The sequence below is a fragment of the Leopardus geoffroyi genome, chromosome C1 (genome assembly GCF_018350155.1).
Source record: "Leopardus geoffroyi isolate Oge1 chromosome C1, O.geoffroyi_Oge1_pat1.0, whole genome shotgun sequence".
Taxonomy (NCBI): Eukaryota; Metazoa; Chordata; class Mammalia; order Carnivora; family Felidae; genus Leopardus; species Leopardus geoffroyi.
In genome coordinates this window covers 6,319,342-6,345,275 of record NC_059328.1, presented here as the reverse complement: position 1 = coordinate 6,345,275, position 25,934 = coordinate 6,319,342, and the positions used below count along the sequence as shown (strand labels likewise).

The 25,934-nt window shown below is 50.7% G+C and overlaps 1 protein-coding gene across 1 annotated transcript; it reads right to left on the bottom strand.

The window, feature by feature from the left end:
* Positions 1–1,701: 1,701 nt before the first annotated feature.
* CA6 (carbonic anhydrase 6) lies at positions 1,702–22,676 on the bottom strand. The gene is given in 9 exon segments (XM_045475566.1): positions 1,702–2,130; positions 4,184–4,307; positions 5,209–5,366; positions 7,683–7,752; positions 11,155–11,247; positions 12,154–12,302; positions 20,315–20,440; positions 20,443–20,493; positions 22,398–22,676. Coding segments are annotated over 9 exon segments (951 nt in total). The 5' UTR covers positions 22,477–22,676; the 3' UTR covers positions 1,702–2,029.
* Between the last annotated feature and the right edge of the window lie 3,258 nt (positions 22,677–25,934).

Sequence of the window (25,934 nt, the reverse complement as noted above, 5' to 3'; positions counted from 1 at the left end):
TTAGGGATTTAAACACATCTTTACCATTTAATTTTGTTTTCTAATTGATGTAAAACCCAAGGTTCCAAAGCCAACACTACCGAACAGGATGCACTCAGAAGAGCCCAACTCCCAGCCCTGTCCCCCACTTCTCTCCTGCCTCCCCTTTTCGGTAACCATTGTCATTCACTTTTGGTTCCTTTTCCCCGTGTTTCCGAGCACAGACAGACAGGTGTAATCCTGTTTGTTTACGTGTTCATTTACAGGAAACGTAAGCCTCTCTTCCCGCAGGAAGCTAAACCCCTGGGCTGTAAGGCTCACTGCCCCGTCTCCAGCTCATCGCAGACCCTCATTTCTGGGGGACAGGACGAATCCGATCACGTCCTCCGCGCCGTTTCCTGGCCGGACAGGCTGCCGCAGCGACCCATCGCTCACAGGAGAAAATCCAGAACGCTGTAGTGGCACAGAGGCCCCAGCGCACCCGACCTCCCGGCGACACCGCTACCCTGCAGCTCCCCTTGAACCTGCTCCTCCGTCCACACCGAACTGTCCCGTTAGCGTGAGCTCTCCCGCTGGGCCCTCCAGGGGAGGCCCTTCAACCCGGTGTGCACCAGCCCCTCTGGGGAGGAGGCCGTAACCTGTTGTCCCAGGAGAGCGTGACCGGTCAGCTAAATGTCCTGCTCGCTGGACTCGAGCTCCCGGTGTGGAAACACCCCTCCCGCCCCGTCTCTGTGTCCCAGCTCTCAGCCCCGCGCCTGGCGCATGGCAGGTGCTTCACAAGCTTGTAGAAGTGAAAGGGAAGCCTTCTGTAGCTAAAGCAACTTGGATGCAGGAGACCTGGGTTTAGATCCCGGCTCTACTGTCTCCTATCTGGTTGCTCTTGGGCGAGTCCCCTGGCCGTCCTGCATCTCGGCTTCTGTTTCAGTAAACTGGGGGAATTGCGGCTTCACGGAGGGCGGCCCTGAGCGGTAAATGAAGTCAGGAAGTGGTGAGGCCATGCTGAATGACAGCGTGCAAGGGCAAAGGTAGTAAGAGCGGAGGAAGGAGCGGAGAAGAACGCGGGGGGGCTGGGTGGGGGAGGCGTTGAAGAGTGAGAAAGGGGTCTCACTGAAGAACACGCATGGATTCACTCAGACCACGGCTTACAGGACAGGCGATTATCCCACACAATAGTCACTGGAACTGGAAACCGCGTCTAGTGTGGCAAGACCCGGCCACCACCGGACTTGGAAGGACCACATCTGCGGGGAGGGGTTCTCTCCTCCCCTCCCCTCTCCTCCCCCACTCTTTTGTTGCTGTTGCCGATTTTGAGAGAGAAAGAGAGCACCGTCAGGAGAGGGGCAGAGAGAGAGAGAGACAGAGACAGAGAGAATCCCAAGCAGGCTCCGCACTGCCATCGCAGAGCCCAAGGCAAGGCTCGATCTCACGAAACGTGAGATCGTGACCCGAGCTAAAGTCAAGAGCCGGATGCTTAACCGACTGAGCCCCCCTGGCGCCCCCTCCCCGCCCGCTCTTTCTTTTGCTCACACGCCACAGTCAGTGCTCCAGACCTCCCCACTAGCAGTCCCCAAGGTAAGACTCTCTTTCCTTTTTCCTGATCCTGGTCCTGGAACCCCTCCTGCCTTGATCTCTGTCCCTTCGCCCGTGTCCCTGCGGGGAGGGCACGGGAGGGGTACTTGACGTGGTTACAAAGGGATAGAAAAGAGAACTTTTCAAATGACAAATTCTCAAAGTTATTTTATTACACCCACGTCCCACACGGAAGTTCGGGCTGCTTCGTAATTTACACAGACAAACCTGCAGGCTTTGGTGGGAAGGTGGTTAGCGCCCCGATCCCTTCGCGTTTCTATCCCAGTCAGTTCCCCCCGGTGTCGTCTGACTCACGTCACCTCGCCTCCGCTCGGGGACAATGGTTTCCCCTATCTTACTCAGAAACCTGACAGGTGCCTCGGGGAGGGTGCGACCCGGACATGCAATTTCTCGGAGCCAGGCAGGGTCGCGGGCTCAGCGGAAGTCCGCCTCGTCCTGCACACCGCACGCTTCGAGCTCCCTACTCTTGGTGGTGTTCCTTCGCTTTCTTCTTTTCAAGAAGACTCTTCAAGTGTTCGAGCTTATTGTCAAACTTGGTTAGGTAGAGCTGGAACTCAGAACCTAGAATATATCCCATAAAAAGAAGAGTTAACACAAAAGAGGTCAAACCTTTGGCGGTCCTCATGAAAACAGCACGTGGGACAGCCAGACGCCATTCCCCACGCGGGCACTTAGGGAAGGATATCTGGTTCCTTAGAATGCCCTCCATGTTCCCACCCCATTGGCTTTTGGCATCTTCACTGTGTCTGAGTTTAGGCTTGTGAGCTGCCAGAATCTGAGGGGTGATATGTCGAAAGGGATTCTAACTCATGGACCTTGGTTTCTCATGTGATGCCCAGGAGCCCTTACCCTAATGGGACAGAGGTGTTTTCTAGTAAATGAATTTTGAGACATCTCTATTGGCCATTATCTTGTTTTTGTAACTGACCTTCTTTGTCAGGCCATTATTCATTGGTGGGTTGATCATATTAACCCACCGGGGTGAGATCAGATACAACTACGAGGTGTCAGGTGGGTGACACAGCTGGGCTGACTGGAGACCACCGCTGGGCGTGACAGCGGTTCTCTTCTCTGAACAGCAAAGGGGGGGCTGTTGTTCAAGTCTCTTGGCCGGGGGCAGGGGAAGAAGCCTTCTTACTATCTACTGGGAGCTGAAGTAATAATCCTAAATAGCCAGTCTCAGAAGGGTGGGCACAGCGGACACATAGGCAAACGGCAACGTGGAGCATCTCGGTCAGAGAGGCGAGGATGTAAAACGTCTGAGCTCCCTCCTGAGGGTACATTGGAAGGACACTCCCCGCTCGTGGAAAGAACGTGTGAGACGTAGCATGTGGGCAACGATACAATCTGCATGTGCCCGTTGCAAGAGTCACGTACCATTTTATTAGGGAAAATGGGAACACGGCAAAATTAGAACAAGGAGTTAGATGAGCGGGTCTACGCCCCCCTTGGCTAGGCTGCTGGTATTCGGACCTACTAAGGAGGATGCCACCCTTTGGAAAAAGGAATTGGTGCCGTTAATATCATATATAGTATAATATGGGGGAAAATATCATTATAACTGGTGTCGTTCTTCCTCTGTCAGTATTGTTGGAGGGGCAAACCAGTGCAAGAGAAAACAATCAATGAACCAGTAAGGAAAGATGGAGACAAAATCAAAAAGGGGCCTTTGTTGGCGGGAGGGGAGAGAGTGTAAGGAGATTTACAAGTTTCGAAAGATACATATAAGGTTGGGGTAATAGTGGGGCGCCTGGGTGGCCCAGTCAGTTTAGCGTCCGACTCTGGATTTCGGCTCAGGTCATGATCTCATGGTTCGTGGGTTCGGGCCCTGAGTCCGGCTCTACGCTGAAGGTGTGGAGCCTGCTTGGGATTCTCTCTCTCTCCCCCTCTCTGCCCTTTCCCTGCTCATGCTCTAGCTCTCTCTCCTTCTAAATAAATAAATAAACTTAAAAATAAAGTTGGGGTAATACTGAGTAGGCAATGTTGATTGGAGACCAATTCTATTAGAAGGATATAAAGGTTTCAGTATTCATTAGGAGACACAGATTACAAAGGCCATGAATTCAGGGAATGGGAATAGTTCAGCACCATTTTACAGAGAAACAGACAAAATAGCGACGGGAAAACTGCAGAATATTTGCATTCTTGCAACCACAGAAACGAGGTGAGCCCAGAAGCCTGACCCGGTGGGTTAGAGGGTCCCAGGTTGGCTGGACTGATCGTGCCTTCTTCCAGCACCCTGGTGTCTGGGCTGTGATCCCCGAGAAAATGTAGTAAACAATCCGTGCCCGAGTTAACCCCACCTTGGGGGAATGTGTGGGAGTTGGGGATGGGCTTGGGAACAGGCCAAGATAAAGGTATGAGGGAAATAATTTGAGTTGTGTTTAATAAGGTTACCTTGAGCCTACGCTCTTATGGGAGTGTCTGGATGTTGCTAAGCGTCTTACTTTTCCTACTGTGTCTGGCCATGCCCTTCATAGACCGGCCCATCGGAGCCTCCTGCCCTTTAGATGACGCTCCGTCTGCTACTATTGCCAGATGAGATGGGTCCACCCAGAGAAGGAAGACAACTGGACTGAAACAATTGCAGACGATAAACAAAAGTTGATCTTACGCTCGTTGGGGAGATTCATGAAGTTGGTTTCCACCACTCTGTTGTTCAGGGGCTGCGTCATGCGGTAGATATTGTGGAGGGTCTTGTTCTGGTGATCCAATATGGAATTCTCTAGCTTCCAACCCTGTAGGCCACATGAAGTGGATTATGGAGGGGAAGAGCTACCGGGTAGTTTAAAGGAGTATAATTAGCAACGGAACCAGAGCTTGGATTTATTTATATAACCCTCGTAAAGTGGGTGTGAGAATATCTCAAATCCTGCCATGTGGCAGGGAGAGCATTCATCCTTCCATCCATCCATTCTTCCAACAATCTCTTTTCATCGTTTTCGAGGACTATTTGGTCACCAGTCGAAAGGAGGGAAAGCAGTAAACAGATTTTTGTGGGTGGGTATCCTTGAAGAGGGTATCCCACCTTTTCCTGGATTGGGGAAATGAAAAGTCTAAGAGAAAGAAATATCTGTTCCCGAGGAGGGACATCACCCCAGAAGGAAATGCCAGCTCTGCCTCTGCAAAGCTTTAATTAACCCAACAAATATTTACGACGCACCCGTGCTATGCTGGGGAACAGAAGGTGGTGGATACGGCTCTTCTCCCCAAACGGTGTGTGAGCATGGAGACGAGCTAACGGTGAAGCTGTCCTTGCACAAAGCCATTGATGAAGTTGGACCGTTAGCCCCATGGAAACGGGGGTTTGTCTATCAAGGGCCTAGAACAGTACTCGGCAGGAGCAACGCTCAGTAAATATTTGCCTTCTCCATGTGGCTCTTCTCCTCTGCCTGGGGTCCGGTCCCCATCCTTTTGCCACCTCAACTGGGGCTCCTTGGTCTCTCTGGCCCCTCAACTTGTCCATCTCCGCCACAGCCCTAATGAGGTTGCCCACAGTGGACAGGTGAGGACAGTAGCCCTGTGCATGGAGAGCACCGTAGGAGCCCAGGTGTTGGCGTTAGGTGAGATTTAGGGGAGCGCGCCTGTCAGCCAGGCAGTCAAAAGGGGAGACTTTGCTGGGGTGATGCCATGCGTTACCTGTGCCCTGGAGAACATGATGGGGCTTGCCAGCACAAACCAGTAGACGTTCTCAGTACAGGGAGGAGTGGTGAGTGACCCTTTGTAGCTGTAGTAGTGATGCACGTTCTCAGGGAGCATGTCCCGAATGTCAAGGTCACTCAGAACTGTGCTCTGTCCTAATGGAGGGGACAAAAGACAACGGAATGTTAGGGGGCCCTTGTGCCCCTGGGGTCGACGGCTCCGGCTCGGACCTGTCCGTGTCTGAATCCCCCGATTCAGCGGAACACAGAAACTGATCGTTGGAGACATTCCCCCAGTTTCGCTTCCTGGAAGGGAAGAGCAAAGACTCTGGGGAGAGACCCACTCAGATGCCTCCTCCCGGATGAGTGGCACCAGTGGGTGTTGACTCCTCAAAAGCTGCTCCTTCATCTGTGAAAAGGGAATGTTCAGTTGGATTGCTGTGAGGGTCAAGGGGGCCATCAAACTCTCACGTAGGCAAGTCCCAATGAGTGTGAACTGCCGTCAGCACTGCTGAGCAGAAGATACGCTTTATGATAAAGGAAAGAAATTAATCACGACTCTAGGAGTTTCTGAGTAAGAACTCTTAAGATTTCTTGGTTTGGGCTTGCTTAGAAATGGGTGGATAGAGGGGCGCCCGGGTGGCTCAGTCAGCCGAGCGTCTGACTTCGGCTCAGGTCATGATCTCACGGTTCGTGGGTTTGAGCCCCATGTTGGGCGCCGGTGCTGAGCTCATCCTGCCACACAATCTGAGAACCAAGCTCAACCACAGTTGGGGTGTGGCTTCAGTGGGGAGAGGGGCTTCAGCAGGGTGTTTGAAGACTCCCTAGCATCCATACCCCTCACAGCATCTACAGAATCCCTCTTCCGTTCGTGTCAATGACACTGAACGCCTGAGCTTAACGTTGTCTTCACTTTCCATTTTGCATTAAAAAAAAAATTTTTTTTTAACATTTATTTATTTTTGAGACAGAGAGAGACAGAGCATGAACGGGGGGGGGGGGGCAGAGAGAGAGGGAGACACAGAATCGGAAGCAGGCTCCAGGCTCTGAGCCATCAGCCCAAAGCCTGACGCGGGGCTCGAACTCACAGACCGCGAGATCGTGACCTGAGCTGAAGTCGGACGCTCAACCGACTGAGCCACCCAGGCGCCCCACCATTTTGCATTTTTTTAATGGCAAAGAGGTTAGTTTTTATATATACATAAATAGGCTCATTAAACAAAGACCTCCTTGGAGTCTAGCAGTGCACAATCCCATGAATAAGCAAAAGAATTCTAAATTTTAGTCTTATTGGAAAGACTTCGAGATACAACCTTCTAAAGGGCTCTAGCACGTAGATTTAGTCTCATAACCGTAATATATTCAAGTTAGTCAAAAATTCCAGAACCATGGTGCAGCTGCTATGGAGAACAATACTTTAAAAATTAAACATACGGGCGCCTGGGTGGCTCAGTCAGTTAAGCATCCGACTCTTGGTTTCATCTCAGGTCACGATCTCATGGTTTGTGAGCTCGAGCCCCACATTGGGCTCTGCACTGACAGTGCAGAACCTGCTTGGGATTCTCTCTTTCCCTCTCTCTCTGCCTTTCCCCACCCCTCTCTCTCAAAAACAATAAACACTAAAAAAAGAAGAAGAAGAAGAAGAAGAAGGTGAGTGTCTGACTGTCACATTAGTACGTGATCATCTTTGCAGCCACGAATAAAAACGGCAGCAGTCGGATGTCCGTGTGTCTGTCCAGCCGCATCCAGCCACTTGGCTACATACAGCCTCTGAGTAGGCGGGACTTGTCTGGAGCTTTGCCAGGTGAGCCCGTGGAGGGGTGGAGGGGCCAGGATGTGGGGCCTGTCAGCATCCTGGCCGTGGTGGAATCTCAGCCCAGCAAAGAGGGATCAAAGGCACGAGGGGTGACAGGAGGGCAAACGGGAGACCCGTGGGTTGGGGGTCAGGAGGTCAGGACTGAAGTCAGGGAGATGGAGTCTGGGAGACGTGGTCAAAGTCAGAAGCACAGAACCAAGGCGCCAGAGCTGACGTGGTCGCAGCTCAGGTCGCAGGTTTCAGGGGTAGGTGGCCCTTCGGACAAGGATTCTGCCTTCTGGAGGCAGAGGAAAGGGAGACCAGTGCTGCGTGTCTGTGTGTCCAGGCCTGACAAGGAGGGACTTCACTCTTGAGGTGTCTCTAGTGCCCAGGGTCGTCACTACCAGCCGGGGCCAGAGGTGAGAGCCACTGAGAAGACATCCCTGGCGAGTGGCACCCTGGCCATCCAGAGCCTCCGAGGGCGGGAATCAACAGGCAGACCATATGAACAGAGGCTTCTCGGAGGTGTTCACGGCCTGAGCCAATGGCGGGAATTGCTGGGACAAGGGACCTTGCCCAGGGAGGGGGTGTTCCCCTGGCAAGACCCGCGCGCCACCCTCTCTGCCGGCATCACCCTGTCCCCACCTCACAACAAAGCCGCTGTTGACTTTCCTCACCTGGATACCTGATGTTGTTCAACTGAGAAATGAAGGTGCTGTAGTACGTGTTTTCACCGTAATCCTTGACCTGTGGGAGAAGCACAGAGTGGTCGATCTAACGGAGAAGGGACCTCTATCTGGTACGGTCTCCACCCACCCAGCTGTTCGGTGGCCCTGCGGGTTGGACAAGCCTCAAGGGCAAGGAGGAGGCAGCTCATCCATGTCCCCACTTGTGTAGGGACAGATAATCTGGCTGCTCTTTGCCACCAACTGCCTGGGCTCGCTAGTCTCTTCCAGGGACACAGGCTGAAGCATTTTGGCAACTTCCAGAGAAAGAGCTTCTCGGCGGTGACGGGTGAGGCCCTCGGGGAATAGAGGTAACGATACCCCCAGTGACTCTGTTTGGGCAGGGTCAACCTCAGGAGGGTTCACTGTGGTGAACAGGGCTTGTTTGGTCTCATGTGCTGCCTTCTTCATCCTCAAGACTTGTGACTGAGCCGAGGACAGTCGTCTGTCCACGGGAAAGCTGCTCCGATTCTGCCCACTGCCAGGTCACTATTTTTTTGTATGGGTGTTGACTTTTTAGAAGTCAGAAAAGTTGCTGGGGCACCTGGGTGGCTCAGTCAGTTAAGCATCCGACTCTTGATCTCGGCTCAGGCCATGATCTCACGGTTTGTGAGATCGAGCCCCGAGTCGGGCTCCGCGCTGAGAGCCCGGAGCCTGCTCGGGATTCTTTCTCTCTCCCTCTCTCTCTGCCCATGCCTCAAAATAATAAATAAATCAACTTTAAAAATCTATAAAAAGAAGTCAGAAAAATTGCTTCTGGTGAAAAAGGTGAATTTTCAATGGTTCTCTTCAGTCAGTGGTGTTGATCGATTCTTCTTCCCCTGTAATGTAGTCTTTTTTCTCTCAAAATATCTTAGTACCTGCACTCACTCTTCTTGTGATGATGTGAGATGATAAAATCCTACATGACGAGGTGAAAGAGGTGAAGGACATAGGCAGGGTGACATAGCAGGAGGCTACTGTTGACCCTCTGATGATACATCAGAAGGAGTAACATCCACTTCTGGGCCGCACTTGACCGTGAGTAACTAAAACCTCAGAAAGTGAAGTCAAGGATGGGGGAACTACTGTACAATATACAGCCTAACTTATCACAGCCTGTGTCAGGTTAATACTAAATTCCAGTAAAATATAGCAACTTTGCTCCAAGATAGCTTTATTTCTTTCCCACCATTTCTCCCATTTTTGTCATTGACATTACATCCATATATATCATAAACCCAACAATACGTAGTATAATGATTGCCTTAAACCGTCATTTTTTTTAATTTTTAATTTTTTTTAAGTTTATTTATTTTGAGAGAGACAGAGACAGCATGAGTTGCAGGGGGAGGGTAGAGAGAGAGAGGGGGAGAGAGGGAGAGAATCCCAAGCAGGCTCTGTACTGTCAGCACAGAGCCTGATGCAGGGCTTGAACCCACGAACCGTGAGATCACGACCTGAGCTGAAATCAAGAGTCAGATGTTTAACCGACTGAGCCACCCAAGTGCTCCTAAAAGAAATTTTTTAAAGACAAGACAAAAATACATGTATCTAGTCTTTTATATTTACCTACGTATTTACCATTTCCAGCATTCTTCATTTCTTTTTGTGGATTTGAGTTACTGTCTGATGTCATTTTCTTTCAGCCAGAAGGATTTTCTGTAATACTCCTTTAGAATTGTCTCAGTTTTTCTTTACCTGGGAATGTCTTTGTATCACCTCACTATTGAAGGATGTTTAGCTGGGTATACAATTCCTGGTTGACAGTCATTCCATGGCCTTCCAATGACTTGTTTCCTTTTTTTTAAAAAAGGTTTAAGCTTGCTTATTTATTTTGAGAGAGACAGAGACAGAATGAGTAGGGGAGGGGCAGAGAGAAAGAGAGAATCCCTCCTCTGCACTGTCCACAGAGCCCAATACAGGGCTGGGACTCACGAAACCGTGAGAACGTGACCTGAGCCGAAACCAAGAGTCAGACCCTTTACCAACTGAACCACCCAGACATCCCTTTTTTTTTTTTTTTAAAGTAGGCTTCATGCCCAGCATAGAACCCAATTCAGGGCTTGAACTCATGAACCTGAGGTCAAGAGTCGCATGCTGTATGAACTCAGCCTGCCAGGCGTCACTTCTGCTCAGTTCTTAAATTTTATATTTAGCCTGGATTCCTTGGGGTCTCTAGGGACCACCTAGCATCGGCATAGCTTTGTGGTCAATCCACGATTGTAGCAGAGGTTGTGCTCAAACCCCTCGGGCCCAGAAGATTTGCACCCTCTGCTGATGGATCTGTGTGCGATTTGAGAAGCACATTCAAAGTTCAGCCAGTCATCAGGTCAGCCTCAGCCTTTACTTTCTCTCGGGCCATCTTGGGAAGCTTACACAGCCTTCTGTGGCTCTCTCATTTCCAGGATCTCCCATTAAATTTCTGATTAGTCTGTCACTTACCACTCACCCCAACTAGGACTACACCCTCAGACTGCCAGAGCTGCAAATTTCCCTCTGTTTTCTGTCTTTTCTATCAAGCTTGCTGCTTTTACTGATAATGCCCTGGGGCATGGGTTTTCAACTCTACTCCAAGTCAAGTGAGTCCCTCATCCCCAGGCACTGAAGCTGCTGGTTCTCCTGTCCAGCCTGCCCCAATAAAACTACCTTTCTGACCGGGGCACCTGGGTGGCTCAGTCGGTAAGCATCCGACTTCAGCTCAGGTCATGATCTCTTGGTTCGTGGGTTCGAGCCCCGCGTCGGGCTCTGTGCTGACAGCTCAGAGCCTGGAGCCTGCTTCAGATTCTGTGTCTCCCTCTCTCTTTGCTCCTCCCCAACTCACACTCTGTCTCTCTCTCAAAAATAAGTAAACATTAAAAAAAATTATAGAAGAAACCAAACCTACCTTTCTGACCAAGCTGGAGGGTGGGGATAGGAATGGCCCCACTGTTCTTACTCAAAATTCTAGCCATTTTTCACAGAAAAAATGCCTCAATTTGTTGTTTTCCTTTGGTCCACTTCCAGAGCAGGGATATGGTTGTTTTTGACAATTTCATCCAACTTAATACTTGTTTGGGTGGAAATGGAATTCACTGACCACTTCTTGCCACCTAGCCACAAGTCCTGACCTCCAGACTTTCAGAGAAAAGCAGAGGTATTGCCTTTATCTGGCAGGTTGCTGGTTTCCTCTTGCCATCAGACCAGTTTATGTCTAGTCAACTGTGCTGTGATCCTAGGTCTTTTAAGTCATTTGTCTGACTTATCCAAGGTCCCCAAGATTGGTGACACAAAAGGAACACTGACTGTAAGCAAGGGCTGGAAAAGGGTAGATGTTCATTGAATCAGTGCTTCCAAGAGTGATGAGCTTAGAAATAGATGAGGAGGGGCTGGAAGGAAGACCCTTTGTCTACATTTGATACTTTGGACACCAATCAATGACTTCACACGTGTAGTTTCAGCCTACCTCGATGAGGGCTGCCAGCACAGCTAAGCCATCTGGTGCACTCTGGGCTATATCGTAGCTCTTGTATTTAGAATTGTAGTGAACGACATGAACCTGTGAGAGAAAAAGGCTAAGTCAAGGGCAGTTCGTGTAGACTTCAAATGCCTCAGGTTTTCAGGGAGGAGCGAAAAGAAAGATGCTCCACCCGAGGCCTCAACCTGTCCCACATGAACAACTCTGACTTTCCCCCATCGGGGTATGAGATCTACCAAGACCAGAAAGTTCTCCAAGAATGGAAAGAGCATGAGTGGGATCTGGGGAGATCAATTCAAGGGCAACTCAAGGGCATTTCCCTGACCCCAAGCTGGTAGCGTCCAAAGGGCTTGTGTGGGTTCTCTTGAGAGAGGGCATGAATCACCTTGCCCTGGAGGACACTGTAAACCTGTCGTCATCCTCAGGACAAATCTACACAAGAAAGAGAGCCCTGAAAATCCAGAAATTCGGCTGAAACATGGGCACCTGGGTGCTCAGTGGGTTGAAAATCCGATTCTTGATTTCAGCTCAGATCATGATCCCAAGGTCATGGGAGTGAGCCTTGTGTCCAGCTCCATGATGAGTATGGAGCCTACTTGGGATTCTCCCTCCCTCTTTCTCTCTCTCTCTCTTCCTCTGCCCCTCTCCCCAGCTTATGCAATCAATCAATGAATCAATAAAATTTAAAGATCACATCCCACAAAAAAACATTAAAAAAAAAAAAAGAAAGAAAAAAATTGGGCTAAAACCAAAGAAGGCTGGCCCCATCCTGTGGGCTGTAAACCTCTACCCTGCTGTAGGTTCCATGAGCTGGGGACCCTGCCTGAACCACCAACACAGAGCAGGATCAGTGAATAGTTACAAATGAATGAAAAATAAAGTCAACCTTATAGTGACTTGACTGTCAACAGGACACAGTCTTTTTGGCTAAGGAAAGCGACTGTGGGGTTGGAGGAAAAGAGGGCCCGGCCGGGATCCTCACGGTACCTCGGCCACATATCTGATCCCATCGATGGTGTGCTCGGAGCCGCTGCTCTCTGAGGACTCACCGCCCCAGTGAAAGTGCATCTGCTTGGCTATGTACTCGGTGCCATCGGTGGCCGTCATGCGCATGGTGGGGGGCAGGCTGATCTGCACTGGGGGAGAAAGTGAAGGCTGCAAGTGGTGGAGAGGGGGATGCGCCGGTCAGGCAGCTCCCCTGGCCACCTGCCTACTCACGGGGCAAGCCAGTACTCTGCTGGCTTAGAACGCCGCGAGCGGGGGTCACCCATGGGGAGGAGGCGGCTGGCACACAGGGCAGGATGGGAGATCGGGAAGGCACACGCCTTCCTACCCAGAGCCAGAGGTCAGGGGCAGGGCCAGCTTGTCAACCCCGGGGAAGGGGGGAGGCCCTGAATAAACGTGGCCAGTGGGCACAGAAACCAGAATTCCACTCTCCACTTCTAGACCATCTTGGAATTTCCCCACAGTGTAGGAATAGGAAGGGGGGGCCTCTCGAGACTAGTTTCATGCCTTTTACTACCCAGAATGCTGTTGTGAGGCTGGGCTGGGGTGTTTAAAATCCTCATCCATGGGGCGCCTGGGTGGCGCAGTCGGTTAAGCGTCCGACTTCAGCCAGGTCACGATCTCGCGGTCCGCGAGTTCGAGCCCCGCGTCGGGCTCTGGGCTGATGGCTCGGAGCCTGGAGCCTGTTTCCGATTCTGTGTCTCCCTCTCTCTCTGCCCCTCCCCCGTTCATGCTCTGTCTCTCTCTGTCCCAAAAATAAAATAAACGTTGAAAAAAAAAATTTTAAAAAAAATTAAAAAAAAAAAAATAAATAAATAAAATAAAATCCTCATCCTGGGGGCGTCTGAGTGGCCCAGTCAGTTGAGCATCTGACTCTTGGTTTCGGCTCAGGTCATGGTCTCACAGTTCATGAGTTCAAGTCCCACATGGGTCTCTGCTCTGACTGGAGCCTGCTTGGGATTCTCTTTCCCTCTCGCTCTGCCCCTCTCCCACTCATGTCCTCTCTGTCTCTCTCAAAATAAATAAACTTTAAAAAGAAAAGAAAATCTGGGGCACCTGGGTGGCTCAGTGGGTTGGGCCTCCGACTTTGGCTCAGGTCATGGTCTCAAGGTTTGTGAGTTCGAGCCCCGCATCGGGCTCTGTGCTGACAGCTGGAAGCCTGGAGCCTGCTTCAGATTCTGTCTCCCTCTCTCTCTGCCCCTTCCCCACTCCTGCTCTGTCTCTCTCTTTCTCAAAAATATTTTTTTTTTTAAAAAAAAGAGGAAAGATTAGGTGTTTGATGTCTGTCAAATGTCCCCTTCTTTCCTTCCAAATTGCCGAAAGCAGCAGGGAGCTGTGATCAAGTTCACATGCTGTAAAGCTGGAATCTGGCCCCAAAGATTTTCACATGCCCTTTGGCAGAGCAGGTACTTTGTATTTAGTGCTTAAAATGTGGCCTGCCTCCAAATCAATGCTCATGTGAAAAGAAAAAAAACGGAAGAGCCTTTAAAAGAAGATGTACAGGGGCGCCTGGGTGGCTCAGGTGGTTAAATGTCTGACTTCGGCTCAGGTCATGATCTCATGGTTTGTGAGTTCGAGCTCCATGCTGACGGAGTGGAGCCTGCTTAGGGTTCTCCCTCTCTCTCCCTCTCTCTCTGCCCCACCCCCACCACTCGTGCTCAAGCTCTCTCTCTCTCTCTCAAAATAAAGAAACTCTTAAAAAATATTTTCAAAATAAATAAAGAAGACGTACAAAGTCATCTGCCGAGAGATTGGAAAGCAGACGACCGGGCCAGAGCTTTCCAATTGGCCAGTTAGCCCCATGTGAGCAATACCAAAGCTCCCGACACGTATGTTTCCCCAAAACACAATTCCCTGCAGAGTGTTTTGCTCCTCAGGTTTTATCAACAGGATCACACAGGCTAGATCAGAAAATGGCAGCAACTCAGAGCATGTCCCTGCACCTTTGAAAAGGTGAGACCAAATACCTATGTCCCCAAAAACCAACTCGCTGAACTTTCCAGATTCTGAAAATCGATGTAACTTTTAGCAAAAGTTGTTCTTCTTTACTAGAAACCAATTCAACCAGGTTCTTATCAGGCCAGGAAAACCATGTGATCTGAGCATTTTCTGTGCTCAAGAAAGGACAGCCAAGGGTCAAGGCCACGAAGGTCAAAGAAACACTGAGGAACTGACCCCAGTTGGAGGAGACTAAGGACATATGACGGCCACGTACAATGTGGGATCCTGGATTAGGTCTTGGGCCAGAAAGAGGACATCGATGAGAATGGGATGAAATTCACATGGGTCCATCTAAGTAGTTAATCATGTCGTTTCAAGGTAGTAAGGTTCTAGGATGTTAATATCAAGGGAAGTGGGGGGACACTTGTGTGGCCCAGCCGGTTAAGTATCTGACTCTTGATCTAGGCTCAGGGCATGATCTCATGGTTTGTGGGCTCGAGCCCCAACTCGGGCTCTGAGTTGACGGTGTGGAACCTGCTTGGGATTCTCTCTCTCCCTCTCTGCCCCTCCCCTGCTCACATGCACTCCCTCTCTCTCAGTAAATAAACAAACATTTTTTTAAATATTAGGAGGAGTGGGAGAAGGGGATATGGGAACTCTGTACTATTTCTGCAATTTTTCTAGTCTCACACTATTTCAAAATGAAAGGGGTTTTTGTTTTTGTTTTCCAAAGATGAAACCAGCCTTGCTCCCCGCAGCCTTAGGAAGTCAGAACCTACTGAGAACCGTGTGTCACTCGTGGGCGCCGACTTGGGGATCTGTCCTTTCGCACGGAAGTCTTTTCCCCTCAGGAGCATCTGATCTACGTCAGGCTCTGTGCCACGTACTGAGCTAGAAGGAAGAATGAGAGATCATCCTCCCCTGAAGGAGCCTACCAAACAGAGTGACTGGTACTACCTGTGAAGAGGACAGTGTTGCTTTTCCCACCGAAGACTAGAGGCCCAGTGCCTCAGGCCTGTACGCTTTTCTTGAGCCTAGGAATATATATTTGGGGGGCTAAAAAATAGAGATAAAGATAAGTAGATATACATATTAATCAGTGAGTACTGGTCCACCAATAAAGAAAGTGAGAATGAGCTTTAGAAACTTTTGTAGCAATTTAAGGTTGTTTCCATAGCCAAGTGTGTTTTCAATTTCTTTTTACTGACGTATAATTTTATGACTGTTGACTCTAATAATAAAAGATGAGGTACATAAGAATGTAAATATAGGGGCACCTGGCTGGCTCATTTGGAAGAGTGTGCAACTCTTGATCTCAGGGTCATGAGCTCGAGTCCCATGTTGGGTGTAGAGAGTACTTGAATAAATAAGTGAACTTTTAAAAAATGTAAATATAGAGTAGAATTTGAAATGAAAAGCACAATACCAATTATGTTAGCACTCCCCAACATTAAATTACATATAAATCTAGCAAAGTGTGTACAAGATCTCTATATGAAATCTACGAAAATTCTGATGAAAGAAATCAAAGAATAAATAAAGGGAGAGAGAGTCTATGTTCCTGCGTAGAAACATTTGACATTGTCAAGGTGTCAGCTCTTCTCAACGTGATCTATGGATTCAACGCAGTCAAATTTCCAGCAAGTTATTTTGTGGCTCTCAACAAGCTGATTCTAAAGTTTGCGTGGAAAGGCAGGAGACCCAGAATAGCCAACTCAATGTCGAAGAAGAACAATGCTGGAGGACCAATAATCAACACAAGGTAGTATTAGCAAAAGAATAGACAAATAGATCAATGGAATAGAATAGAGAGGCCCGAAATAGACCCACATAAATATACTCAACTGATCTCTAGCAAAGGAACAAAGACAATAGAGTGGAGTCTCTTCGTTAAATGGTGCCGGAAATACTGGACATCCACATGCAAAGAAATGAATTTAGACACAGGCCTTCCACCCATCACCAAAGTTGACTCAAAATGGGCCACAGATCTACATGTAAAATGCAAAACTATAAAATTCCTAGAAGTGGGGCGCCTGGGTGGCTCAGTCGGTTGAGCGTCCGACTTCAGCTCAGGTCATGATCTCACAGCTCGTGAGTTCGAGCCCCGCGTCAGGCTCTGTGCTGACAGCTCGGAGCCTGGAACCTGCTTCAGATTCTGTGCCTCCCTCTCTCTCTGCCCCAACCCACTCGCATTCTATCTCTGTCTCTCTCAAATATAAATAAACATCAAAAAAAAATTTTTTTTTTAAATAATAAAATTCCTAGAAGATAACACAGGAGAAAACCTAGATGACCATGGGGGTGGTGATGCCTTTATCGAGGTGACACCAAAGACAGGATCCATGAGATAAATAATTGATAAGCTGGACTCCATTAAAATCCAAAACTTCTATTCTGTGAATGCGATTGAGCCCCGTGTTGCTGGGTATGGAACCTGCTTAAGATTCTCTCTCTAAAACAATAAAATAAAATAAAATAAAATAAAATAATTAAATTAAAAACAAAAAACCTGATAAAAAATGGGCCAGAGACCTTAATAGACACGTCACCAAACATATACAGATGGCAACTAAGTCCTATGAAGAGAAACTCCACCTTGTATGTCATCGAGGAAACACAAATGAACAACAATGGGGTACCTCTGTACGCCTGTTAGAACCGCCATAAGCCAGAACACCGACACCACCAAATGCTGGTAGGATGTGGAGAAACAGGAACTCATTGCTCACTCACTCAATGCAACATGGTGCAGCCACTTGGGAAGACTGCTTGGCAGTTTCTTGCAAAGCTAAACCCATTCTTACCATGAATCCAGTACTCATGCTCCTTGGTATTTCCCCGATGGAGTTAAAACTTATGTCCACGCATCTGCACGTAGATGTTTATAGCAGCTTTACTCATAATAATTGCTGAAACTTGAAAGACGCCAATATGTCCATCCGAACAATGGGACATTACTCAATGGTAAAAAAAAAAACAATGAGCTATCAATCCAGTCACGAAAAGACACGGAGGAACCGCATTGCTAAGTGAAAGAAGCCAATCTGAAAAGGCTACACACTGTAGGATTCCAACCATATGACATTCTAGAAAAATCGAAACTGTGGAGACAGTAAAAGGATCAGGGGTTGTCAAGGGCGGCAGCGGGGAGAGAGAGGGGCAGGCAGAGCACAGAGGGTAATTAGGGCCATGAAAACACTGCAGCATACTATCATAAGGAATACACGTCATCCTACATTTGTTCAACCCCATAGAATGTATAACACCAAGAGTGACCCCTAAGGTAGGTTATGGACTGCTGGTGATTGTGATGTGTCAAGGTCAGTTTATCCTTGGGGAAAAAAATGCACCATTCTGGTGAGTGATGTTGGTAATGGGGGAGACAATTATGTAGGGGCAGGGGATACATGACAAATCCCTGTACTTTCCACTTAATTTTGCTATGAACTTAAAACTGCCCTGGGGCGCCTGGGTGGCGCAGTCGGTTAAGCGTCCGACTTCAGCCAGGTCACGATCTCGCGGTCCGTGAGTTCGAGCCCCGCGTCGGGCTCTGGGCTGATGGCTCAGAGCCTGGAGCCTGTTTCCGATTCTGTGTCTCCCTCTCTCTCTGCCCCTCCCCCGTTCATGCTCTGTCTCTCTCTGTCCCAAAAAAATAAATAAACGTTGAAAAAAAAAATTAAAAAAAAAAAACAAAAAGAAAACTGCCCTAACATAAATGAAGTCTATAAAAAATATGTATATATAAATATATTTTTATTTATGTCATTATTATTTATCATTATTATATCATCATCATTATTATAATTATTTATCATTATTATCATCATTATATCTTTATTATTATTTACAGCAATTATTATTTGTATTATCTGTAGTATAAATATAATCTAGATATAATAATTTATTTACAAATATAATTCTATATAAATATAGAAGATAAACCTCAGATCAGGACATTTATATTTATATTATAATATAAATAATTTATATTTTATAAATTATATAAATATTATTTATATTATATATAACATGTTATACATAATACATATATCATACATACAATATATATATTTATTTATATTAAGAGATTATATTTTATATCTTAGGTCCAAGATATAAAAAGAACCCTACAAAATCAAAATTAATAAATTTTCTTATAATGTTTATTTATTTTTGAGAGAGAGAAAGAGACAGAGCATGAGCAGGGGGTGGGGGGGGAGCAGAGAGAGAGGGAGACACAGAATTTGAAGCAGGCTCTAGGCTCTAGCCTTTGAGCTGTCAGCACAGAGCCCGATACGGGGCTCGAACCCACGAACCGTGAGATCACGACCTGAGCCACAGCCGGACGCTTTAACCGACTGAGGCGCCCCACATGAATAACTGTTTAAGTATATCATACCACCTTCACTGTTAAACTTATTCATCAAATGTTATTAAATTTGAAAATTTGTCGATTAGGGTTTTTTTGCCTTCCGTAGAATTCTTGAAGCTTGGCGCTTGCTGAAAATGTATAAGCAATTGTAAAGAGTTCTGAAAATCTTTCAAAATACGTTAAAAAAAAATCTAAGTGATGTGAGCTGTGCGTTCCGATACCTTTGATATGATGTCGGGTAGCTTGGGGACCCTACGGGCCTCCAGCTTCCAGAAAGCCCGGCGCAGTCCATCGGAGGAAGGCCCAGGGCCCTCTCCAAACCGAGAGGAGGCAGCCACCAGTCACCGCAAGGCCCTGGGAAGCTGGGGTCTTCTAACACCTCCCCTCTCCCGGGTCCCCAGCACTGAGCCCTGGACGACGGGCATGTAGCAGGAACAGCCCAGGTGCCAGCGGGGGCGCTCGATCGCGTGATACCCCTGGCTGGCTATCCTGGTGGGTCAACCAAGCTTCTCCCCTGCCTTCAGCTGCCACCTGTGTCCCCTCTTCATCGAGGGCAAAGAGAGCAGCCGAAGCTCCAGGTGGCCAACCTGCCGGAAGCTTCAGAGCTAACTCTGGAAGCAGGAGCTTGTCATTAATGATAAAATGAGGCTTTCGTGAATTATTTGTGGAGTTCAGTGATCCAGGCCACGTGTACCCGAGGCCTTTCACGGACCTGTGTTCTCCTGTGTTCACCAGCCTCATCAAGGGCAGCTGGTTTTATCTTCTCAACTGTGCAAACAGGAGATGTAAGTCCTGTGACCCACGCACCTAAGCGGGTGGGCAGTAAATTGGCCCAGCCCGGGGGTGGGGGTGGGGGGAAGGTGGAGGGGAGGTGTCCGAGGAGGATGTGGGGAGGGGCCAGGCTTCCAGGGTCTGGGTCTGACTCAGCCACCAGAGACTGCATAACCTTAAGTCCTTTGGCCTCCCAAGGCCTCTGGCCTCCACCCCAAACGATGCCCCCTGTGGGGGGTGGGAGGCTCAGAGGAGATGGGCCCCCTTGGAAAATCAAAACAGGGTGTTCAGTAAACAGAAAGCAATGGGTTTTATAGGCTTCTGAAGTGGGGGTCCCCAAGACTCAGGCCAGACTTTTCCTGTCTGACCTCCACCCGCTTCCTGGAAGGGAATAGAATACAAAACCTTCTTCTTTTTATTAAACAAAATCTTTTTTAACGTTTATTCACTTTTGAGAGACAGAAAGAGACAGAGTGTGAGCAGGGGTGGGACAGAAAGAGAGGGAGACACAGAATCCGAAGCAGGCTCGAGGCTCTGAGCTGTCCGCACAGGGCCCGACGTGGGGCTCGAACCCATGAACTGTGAGATCACGAGCTGAGCCAAAGTCAGACGCTTAACCGCCTGAGCCACCCTGGTGCCCCAAGCTTCTTCCTTTTTAAACCTCCGAGAAATACTGGCTCAATTGTCAGACATTTTGGGCCCATCAGACTCAATACAGGAAATATGGAAAATCAGACCAGCACACAGATCAACAGAACACGCAGGCGGGTCAGCGGCCTCAGCAGCACTGTCTCCATCGGCTGGAGTTCTCGCTGGCTGGGCCAGAGTGAGCCTGGGGAGAGGCTAACGCAGAAGGAAGGAGCCAGCCAGGAACTGAGGCAAAAGACAGAGGCCCTGCTGTGCAGCTTGGGGAGAGCCCCCCCCCCACCCCCCCCCGGCCCCGCCGTGGCCCCAGCTCCTAGCCTGTGCTACACCTCCGCGTGGGCCACCCTATCATCTGGCACCTGCTCCCTCTGCCCAGCGCCCGTGGACCGCAGCCAGCCACCTGCCCCTTACCTGTGTGGCCGTTGTTGGTCATGGGGAACTGGCCCCCCTGGGACTTGTAGCCTGTCAGTTTCAGAGCCTTCAGGGAGGGGTTGTATTGAACGTTTCTCCTCTGCAGGTCGATGGGTGACTGTCTCCTCCCCCGCAGCTGGGGTACTCCTTCGACCACTGTGTTTGGTCCAGTGCCCCCTCTGCGACAGGAGAGAGCCAAAGGGGTCACAGCTCTTTGGGGGGCTCAGTTCACAGCAGGGCCCGCCCATCAAGAGGCCAGGATCAAGGCCAGAGGTCTGCCTTCTAGAAAGCAGAGCCTGGCCTCCAGAAGGAGGGAAGAGGGGCATCGTCAAAGTCGTCTCTGGGGAGCCTGCTGTCTGGGGGGCTTTGAACCCCTCCCCTGTTTCAGTCATTGGCCCCGAGAAGAGAGTCAGGGCTTAGAAAAACAATGAAAGTCTTTATTATATAGCTTTAGCTCCCCCCTGGAATGGGAATACACTGATAAATGCTCTGGAAGGCTCCCTGGGCTTGGCATTGCTGTGCTACTTTAGGGGTCCTTTCTCCATTTCCTCCCAATGGCACAGTTTTCCTTCCCCTCCCCCAACAATAGTGCAGTCCCCTCCCCCCACTGCAGGACCACCCACCTGTTTACCCGCTCCAACCCCTGTCATTGGGTCCCAGGATGGTAAAGACCTCTATGGATTCAGGGCAGGAAGGGAAAGAAAGCATCAGGTTCAAAGATGACCAAAGTGATGAGGTGAAAAAAAAAAAAAAAAAAAAAAAATCAAAGGAGGAAATGTATCTTTTTTGAGGTGGGTAATAATTCTAGGGGAGAGAAGGAAGAAAGCTAGTCGTTGCCAGGGGAGGGGGGGGTCCCCGTGGGTCCTGCTCATACCCGCCCACTTGCAGTTGGGAATCCAAGCTCTCCCCACCTTACCCGGTGGCTGCAGGGGGCGGGGGCGTGGCTTGTTTTAAGGAAGCCGTTTGCATCAGGGGCCGCTCCCAGCCTCTTGGTTTTGCAATATACAGGAAAGTCAAGTTTTTATTTCTCTGCTCTTTATTTAATACTATAAACCAATATTTAAGCAATTCTTTCCTAGAGGCAGGATGCCAAGATCACGGCCAGAGGTCCCCGGCACAGCCCTCCTCCCCCACCACACGAATCAAAAGGCTTTGGGGCCCTTGTCCCTAGCAGTGTTGTGGCTTTCTGAGTATTCCCAAAAGGCATTTGAAGTAGCCACCCCAAGCGCTCCTGGGCCCCTGATGGCTTTCCAGAAGGCCCCCAGTCTCAGAGGCTGGGCTGAGACTGGGAAGGACAAGACCTGCCTGTTGGAATTCTCCCCCTTGCTTGTCCTTCTGAACCACCCCGAGTACCAAGGAGCCCGGGGACTTCTCTGCCCCAGAGCAGGGCGGTTGGTCAGAGGGGGTCGCTCCGCCCTCTGAAGCTGGACTTCCTGAGCCTCCCATGACGTCCCTAATTCTGTTCCCCTTGACTTAACAGACATACATCCACCCCGAATGTATGCTTCCCCCTGTGCCTGAAGCTGGGGGCACCGTGTGCAGAGTGGGTCCGCCAGCGACCCTGAAGGCCGTCCAGAGCCCCATCCCTCGGTGCAGTGCAGAAAAGGGGGGGCACGGGCAGGATCTCTCCTCGGTGCCCCGTGGGAGGAACGTTTCGTGTCCAGATGTGCAGACTTGGGTCTCAGCAGGCCCACGGCAACTGGGAGGCGGCAGCCCGGGGGCTGTGCAAAGTGGAGATGTTCTGGGTGAACCTCCTACCACGAGCTCCCCACGAAGAAAGCTCTCGCAAACCCGCACACCCTCTGTGAGGCCGCAGGGAGCCCTCACAACTTCGTTTTCCACATGCAGAGACGAAGAGAGCAAAGGGCTTTGCAGTCAGAGGGCTCTCCAACCAGCGCCGTGGCCGGAAAAGGTTCTAAGGCAAAGCACCTGCAGACGATGTGGGGGTCCGGGAAGGGAGAGCGCATCCCTCTTGTCCTAATCGGGGCTTCTGGGTTCAGGGTGCTCTCCGTAGCCTTGAAGGGCAACCCCAGCAGGGGTGAGGGTAGCGAGGAAGCGCACAGCCCCCGAGGCGCGGGCTTACCTGAGTAGGTCCACTGGGAGCCATGCTGGGCCCGGGCCCCCAGGAAGAGCAGAGCCAGCAGCGGTAGGAAGGCCGCCATGGAGCCGCACGTCTGGAATCGGGCTGATGCAGGGGACGCTCTTCTTTTAAACACTCAGAAACTGTCAATAACAATTTACCGAGTCTGGTTGATTGCCCTACCTCCGCTGCACCCACTAAAACAATAACGCCTTCCCACAATGGCCCTTGTGACTTGGTTGACTGGGCCAGGTGGTGTGGCCTGACCTTGCCCGATCCCCGCTGGCGTCATCGCCACGAGCGGTTAGCCCACGGCTTTGGTTGTTCAATGCCCTGGCTTATGACAACTCACTTGAAGGGCCACACAGTGTGCCCTTTGTGGATGAGCCACCGCAGGAGAGGGAAAAGGCCCAAGGCAGAGGGAAGCAGGATGGGGAGGATTTCCCGGGACAATGGCACTTCCTGTGCCCTTGCTCCTGGCACGCGGGGCTCTGGGAACGGGTGAGGGCCGTCCCCAGGGCCCGGAAAGCCCGGCCGGATTCCGCTTGGTATTTCCTGCCCTTCCTCGGTGGTCCACACAGGCCGCCGCTGCTGCAGACCTTGGAGGCCCCGCCAGCCCCTCCACGTTTGGACGTGGACCGGAGAGTCCTACCCGGAGGCCCCTTGAGCCCTCCTGCTCGCGCTCGGATCACCTGTAGGCCACGTCCCCACGTGTGCCTTCGGGCCTTCGCGCTAGCCCGGGCGTCCGTGTGTCTCCGTGGGGAGCATTTGTCCAGACGGCTGCAGCGTGCTCGGTCACACCCACGCGTGTTGGGTCGGCCCAGCGCCTGACCCCTCCAAGTGTCCACTTGGGCAAACCGTCCTTGAAACTGGCTGAGGGAGAAACTTCTGAGTTTACACCTGCCGACAGGCCAGCGTTTCCCACGCACGGGGCAGGCAGCGTCCCCGCTTGCTGGCCAGGTACAAGGGTCCGTCCTGTTCTGCAGAGGAGAGCCAACCCCCCCCCAAGCGCATTCCGCGCCCTTGTCCCTGGGGGCCGGGGATGCCGGACGGCAGTGTGGCAGCGGGAATTAGGCCTGGTTAAGAGCAAGGGTTGTGAAGTCAGACCAACGGGGTTCGGATCTCTGCTCTGACACCCACGGGCCCCGCGTGTGACTTCAAGCGAGTTACCCACCCGCGCCATGCCTCAGTTTCCCCACCTTTAAGAGGATTTCACGCTAGTGCCTCCCGGCTGGGGATCCAACAGCACATTTGTGTGTAGTTCTCAGAACGGCCCCTGGTGCGTGGCAAGTGGCCTCCTTGTCTACCAGACCCCTCCATACGTGAAGAAAGTGACGTAGGATGGCCGGCCGGCCTGCCAGAGAGGGACCCGGAAGTAAAAGTGAAGGACCCAGCCCCCCGCCCCAACTTCATGGAACTTTCTTGCATATTTTCAGAGGTTGGAAACCCACGCTCCAGTTGCCACAAAGTGAGTCGCGTCCGGCCCCGTCGAGAGGGCCACCTCGTAGGTCCCGTGAGACCCCACCTGGGCCAAAGACCGCAAGGATAGCCGCTGAAGATCACAAACCGAGGCTCTGAGTGTTTTTCTTGGGAAACTGAAGCAGGGCTCTGGGAAAGAGGGAGCACAGAGGGAGTCGGAGAGGTCACGGCCGCTGGGGGTGCGAAGCCAGAGCGGGGGAGGCTGGGGGTGCGAAGCCAGAGCGGGGGAGGCAGGGGGGAGGGGGTGCTGAGTGAGGGGTAGGGGCGACCTGCGGGGGGGGGGGGAGGGAGGAAGGGGCCCAGGGCCGTGTGAGGAGACAGGGACCGCTCAGAGAAAGGAGCAGGTGTCCACAGCCGGTGCTGGGAAACTGGGGAGTGTCTGTTATTACCCGCAGCTCCATTTCCCACGGGTTCCCCTGTCGCTTAGCGCTTAGGAACGCCCAGGGAGCCCAGGCGGTTTTGCCCCACAGAGTCCTCGTGGTAAGTGCATAGCCACCTCTGCCAGTCTGCAACCGCAGCAACCTCACCGTGGAGCGAACACCACACTCACCCATCAGACCTACATCCCTGCCCTGGTTTCTCCGAATCTTTGGCTCGGGCAAGAGCCGGGCGGGCCGGGAATCTGTGCAGGTGGCTAACGTGGACAACAGGTGGTCAGAGTGAGTGATTGTGTTAACACGGTGATCGCACCAGCCGGGACCCGCCTGCTAACGAGGGCGCGTTGCTGCAGAAAGAGGGTCCCTCCCTCTCCTGTGCAGCCCGCTGCAATGGCAAAGTCCACAGACAGACAGGGTCCCTTCTGTTGCCTACTCTCTAACTCACTGTCTTCTTCAACCATGAAATTTTCCATTGACTTTGAACATGCGTTTGCGCCTTCTGGTATTTGCAAAGCCTGTTGCTTGTTTTGGGTTTGGGTCTGGTTTGGTGTCATTTTAATTTGCGTTTTTCGTGTGTCGCATTCGACCCTGAACTTGCTTCTGCCTTCATCCAACTGCGTCTCCGGCTCATCAAGGCTGTCTCTTATTCTAAACTCCTGTTTTTCTAGGCCTTTGGTTTGAGTGGCTGGTCTGAGATGAGTTGACAGGTGTGCCATTTTCATCGCAACATCACGTCAAAAATGAGAAAGGAGCTTTGTTCTTTCTCGGTGCCACCACAGCTCCGTGACGGAGACCCACGGAGGCAAAGAAGAGGCAAGGACGTGTGGTCAACCCAGGTGAGCAAGGAAGTGCTCTCAGCCCAGGTAAACAGGGAAGCACCACCAACCCAGGTGACAGGGAGAGGTGGGCAGCCTAGTCACCTAGGCCAATGCTCAGTTCTGCCTAAGGGTAGCGTGGAGGAATGGATCAGGCCACACAAGAATATGCATGCTCTGCCTGTGGTAGCACAGACGGGCCATCGTTTTAGTTCATTCAGGAGTTCCAGCTCTGGAATCGCGCAGAACGAATCATTCTGGACAAGTGAACTTTCTGGAGAGTTAAAGGCTCAATTCGGCCTAAGTACCAGCACGTTTAGTCCATTTTGGATTAAAACTTCTGAAACGTATCGCACTCATGCCTGCCGTCTCAGATCAAGCCAAACGCCATTGAGTTTTTCCTAGTGACTGAGGCTCACGGATATGAAAATCAATGATCCTGCATTGTAATATATTAAAGCCCACTGGGCCTATAACTGTATGAGACTCTTCTCCCTACATGACACAGCCCCTAACTGTTATATTTCTGGCCTTCCTAGATATTGAGGGGGGAAAGTTAGCGAGCGTAATTATGAAAGCAACGTACACCCATGTTCCTGAGTGACATTCTAGTTGTTAACATCCACGAGGCCAGGGCACGGCCAATCTGGACAGGAGTGAGACTTGGGGCTATAATAGGCTCTGGAAGCCCCTTGCTCTGCCAGGAACGAACCCCGTAGTTGGTGGACAGTGTGGAGACTGGGAGGCTGGAGGTGGCAACACGTATATGTGTATTTTTTACAAGAAGCGCGGCTCACATAGCCTGCCAGCTGTCGCCTCTCACGCTTGTCTGTTTACCTGCCCCCATCTCCTGGCTTCTCATTTACTGC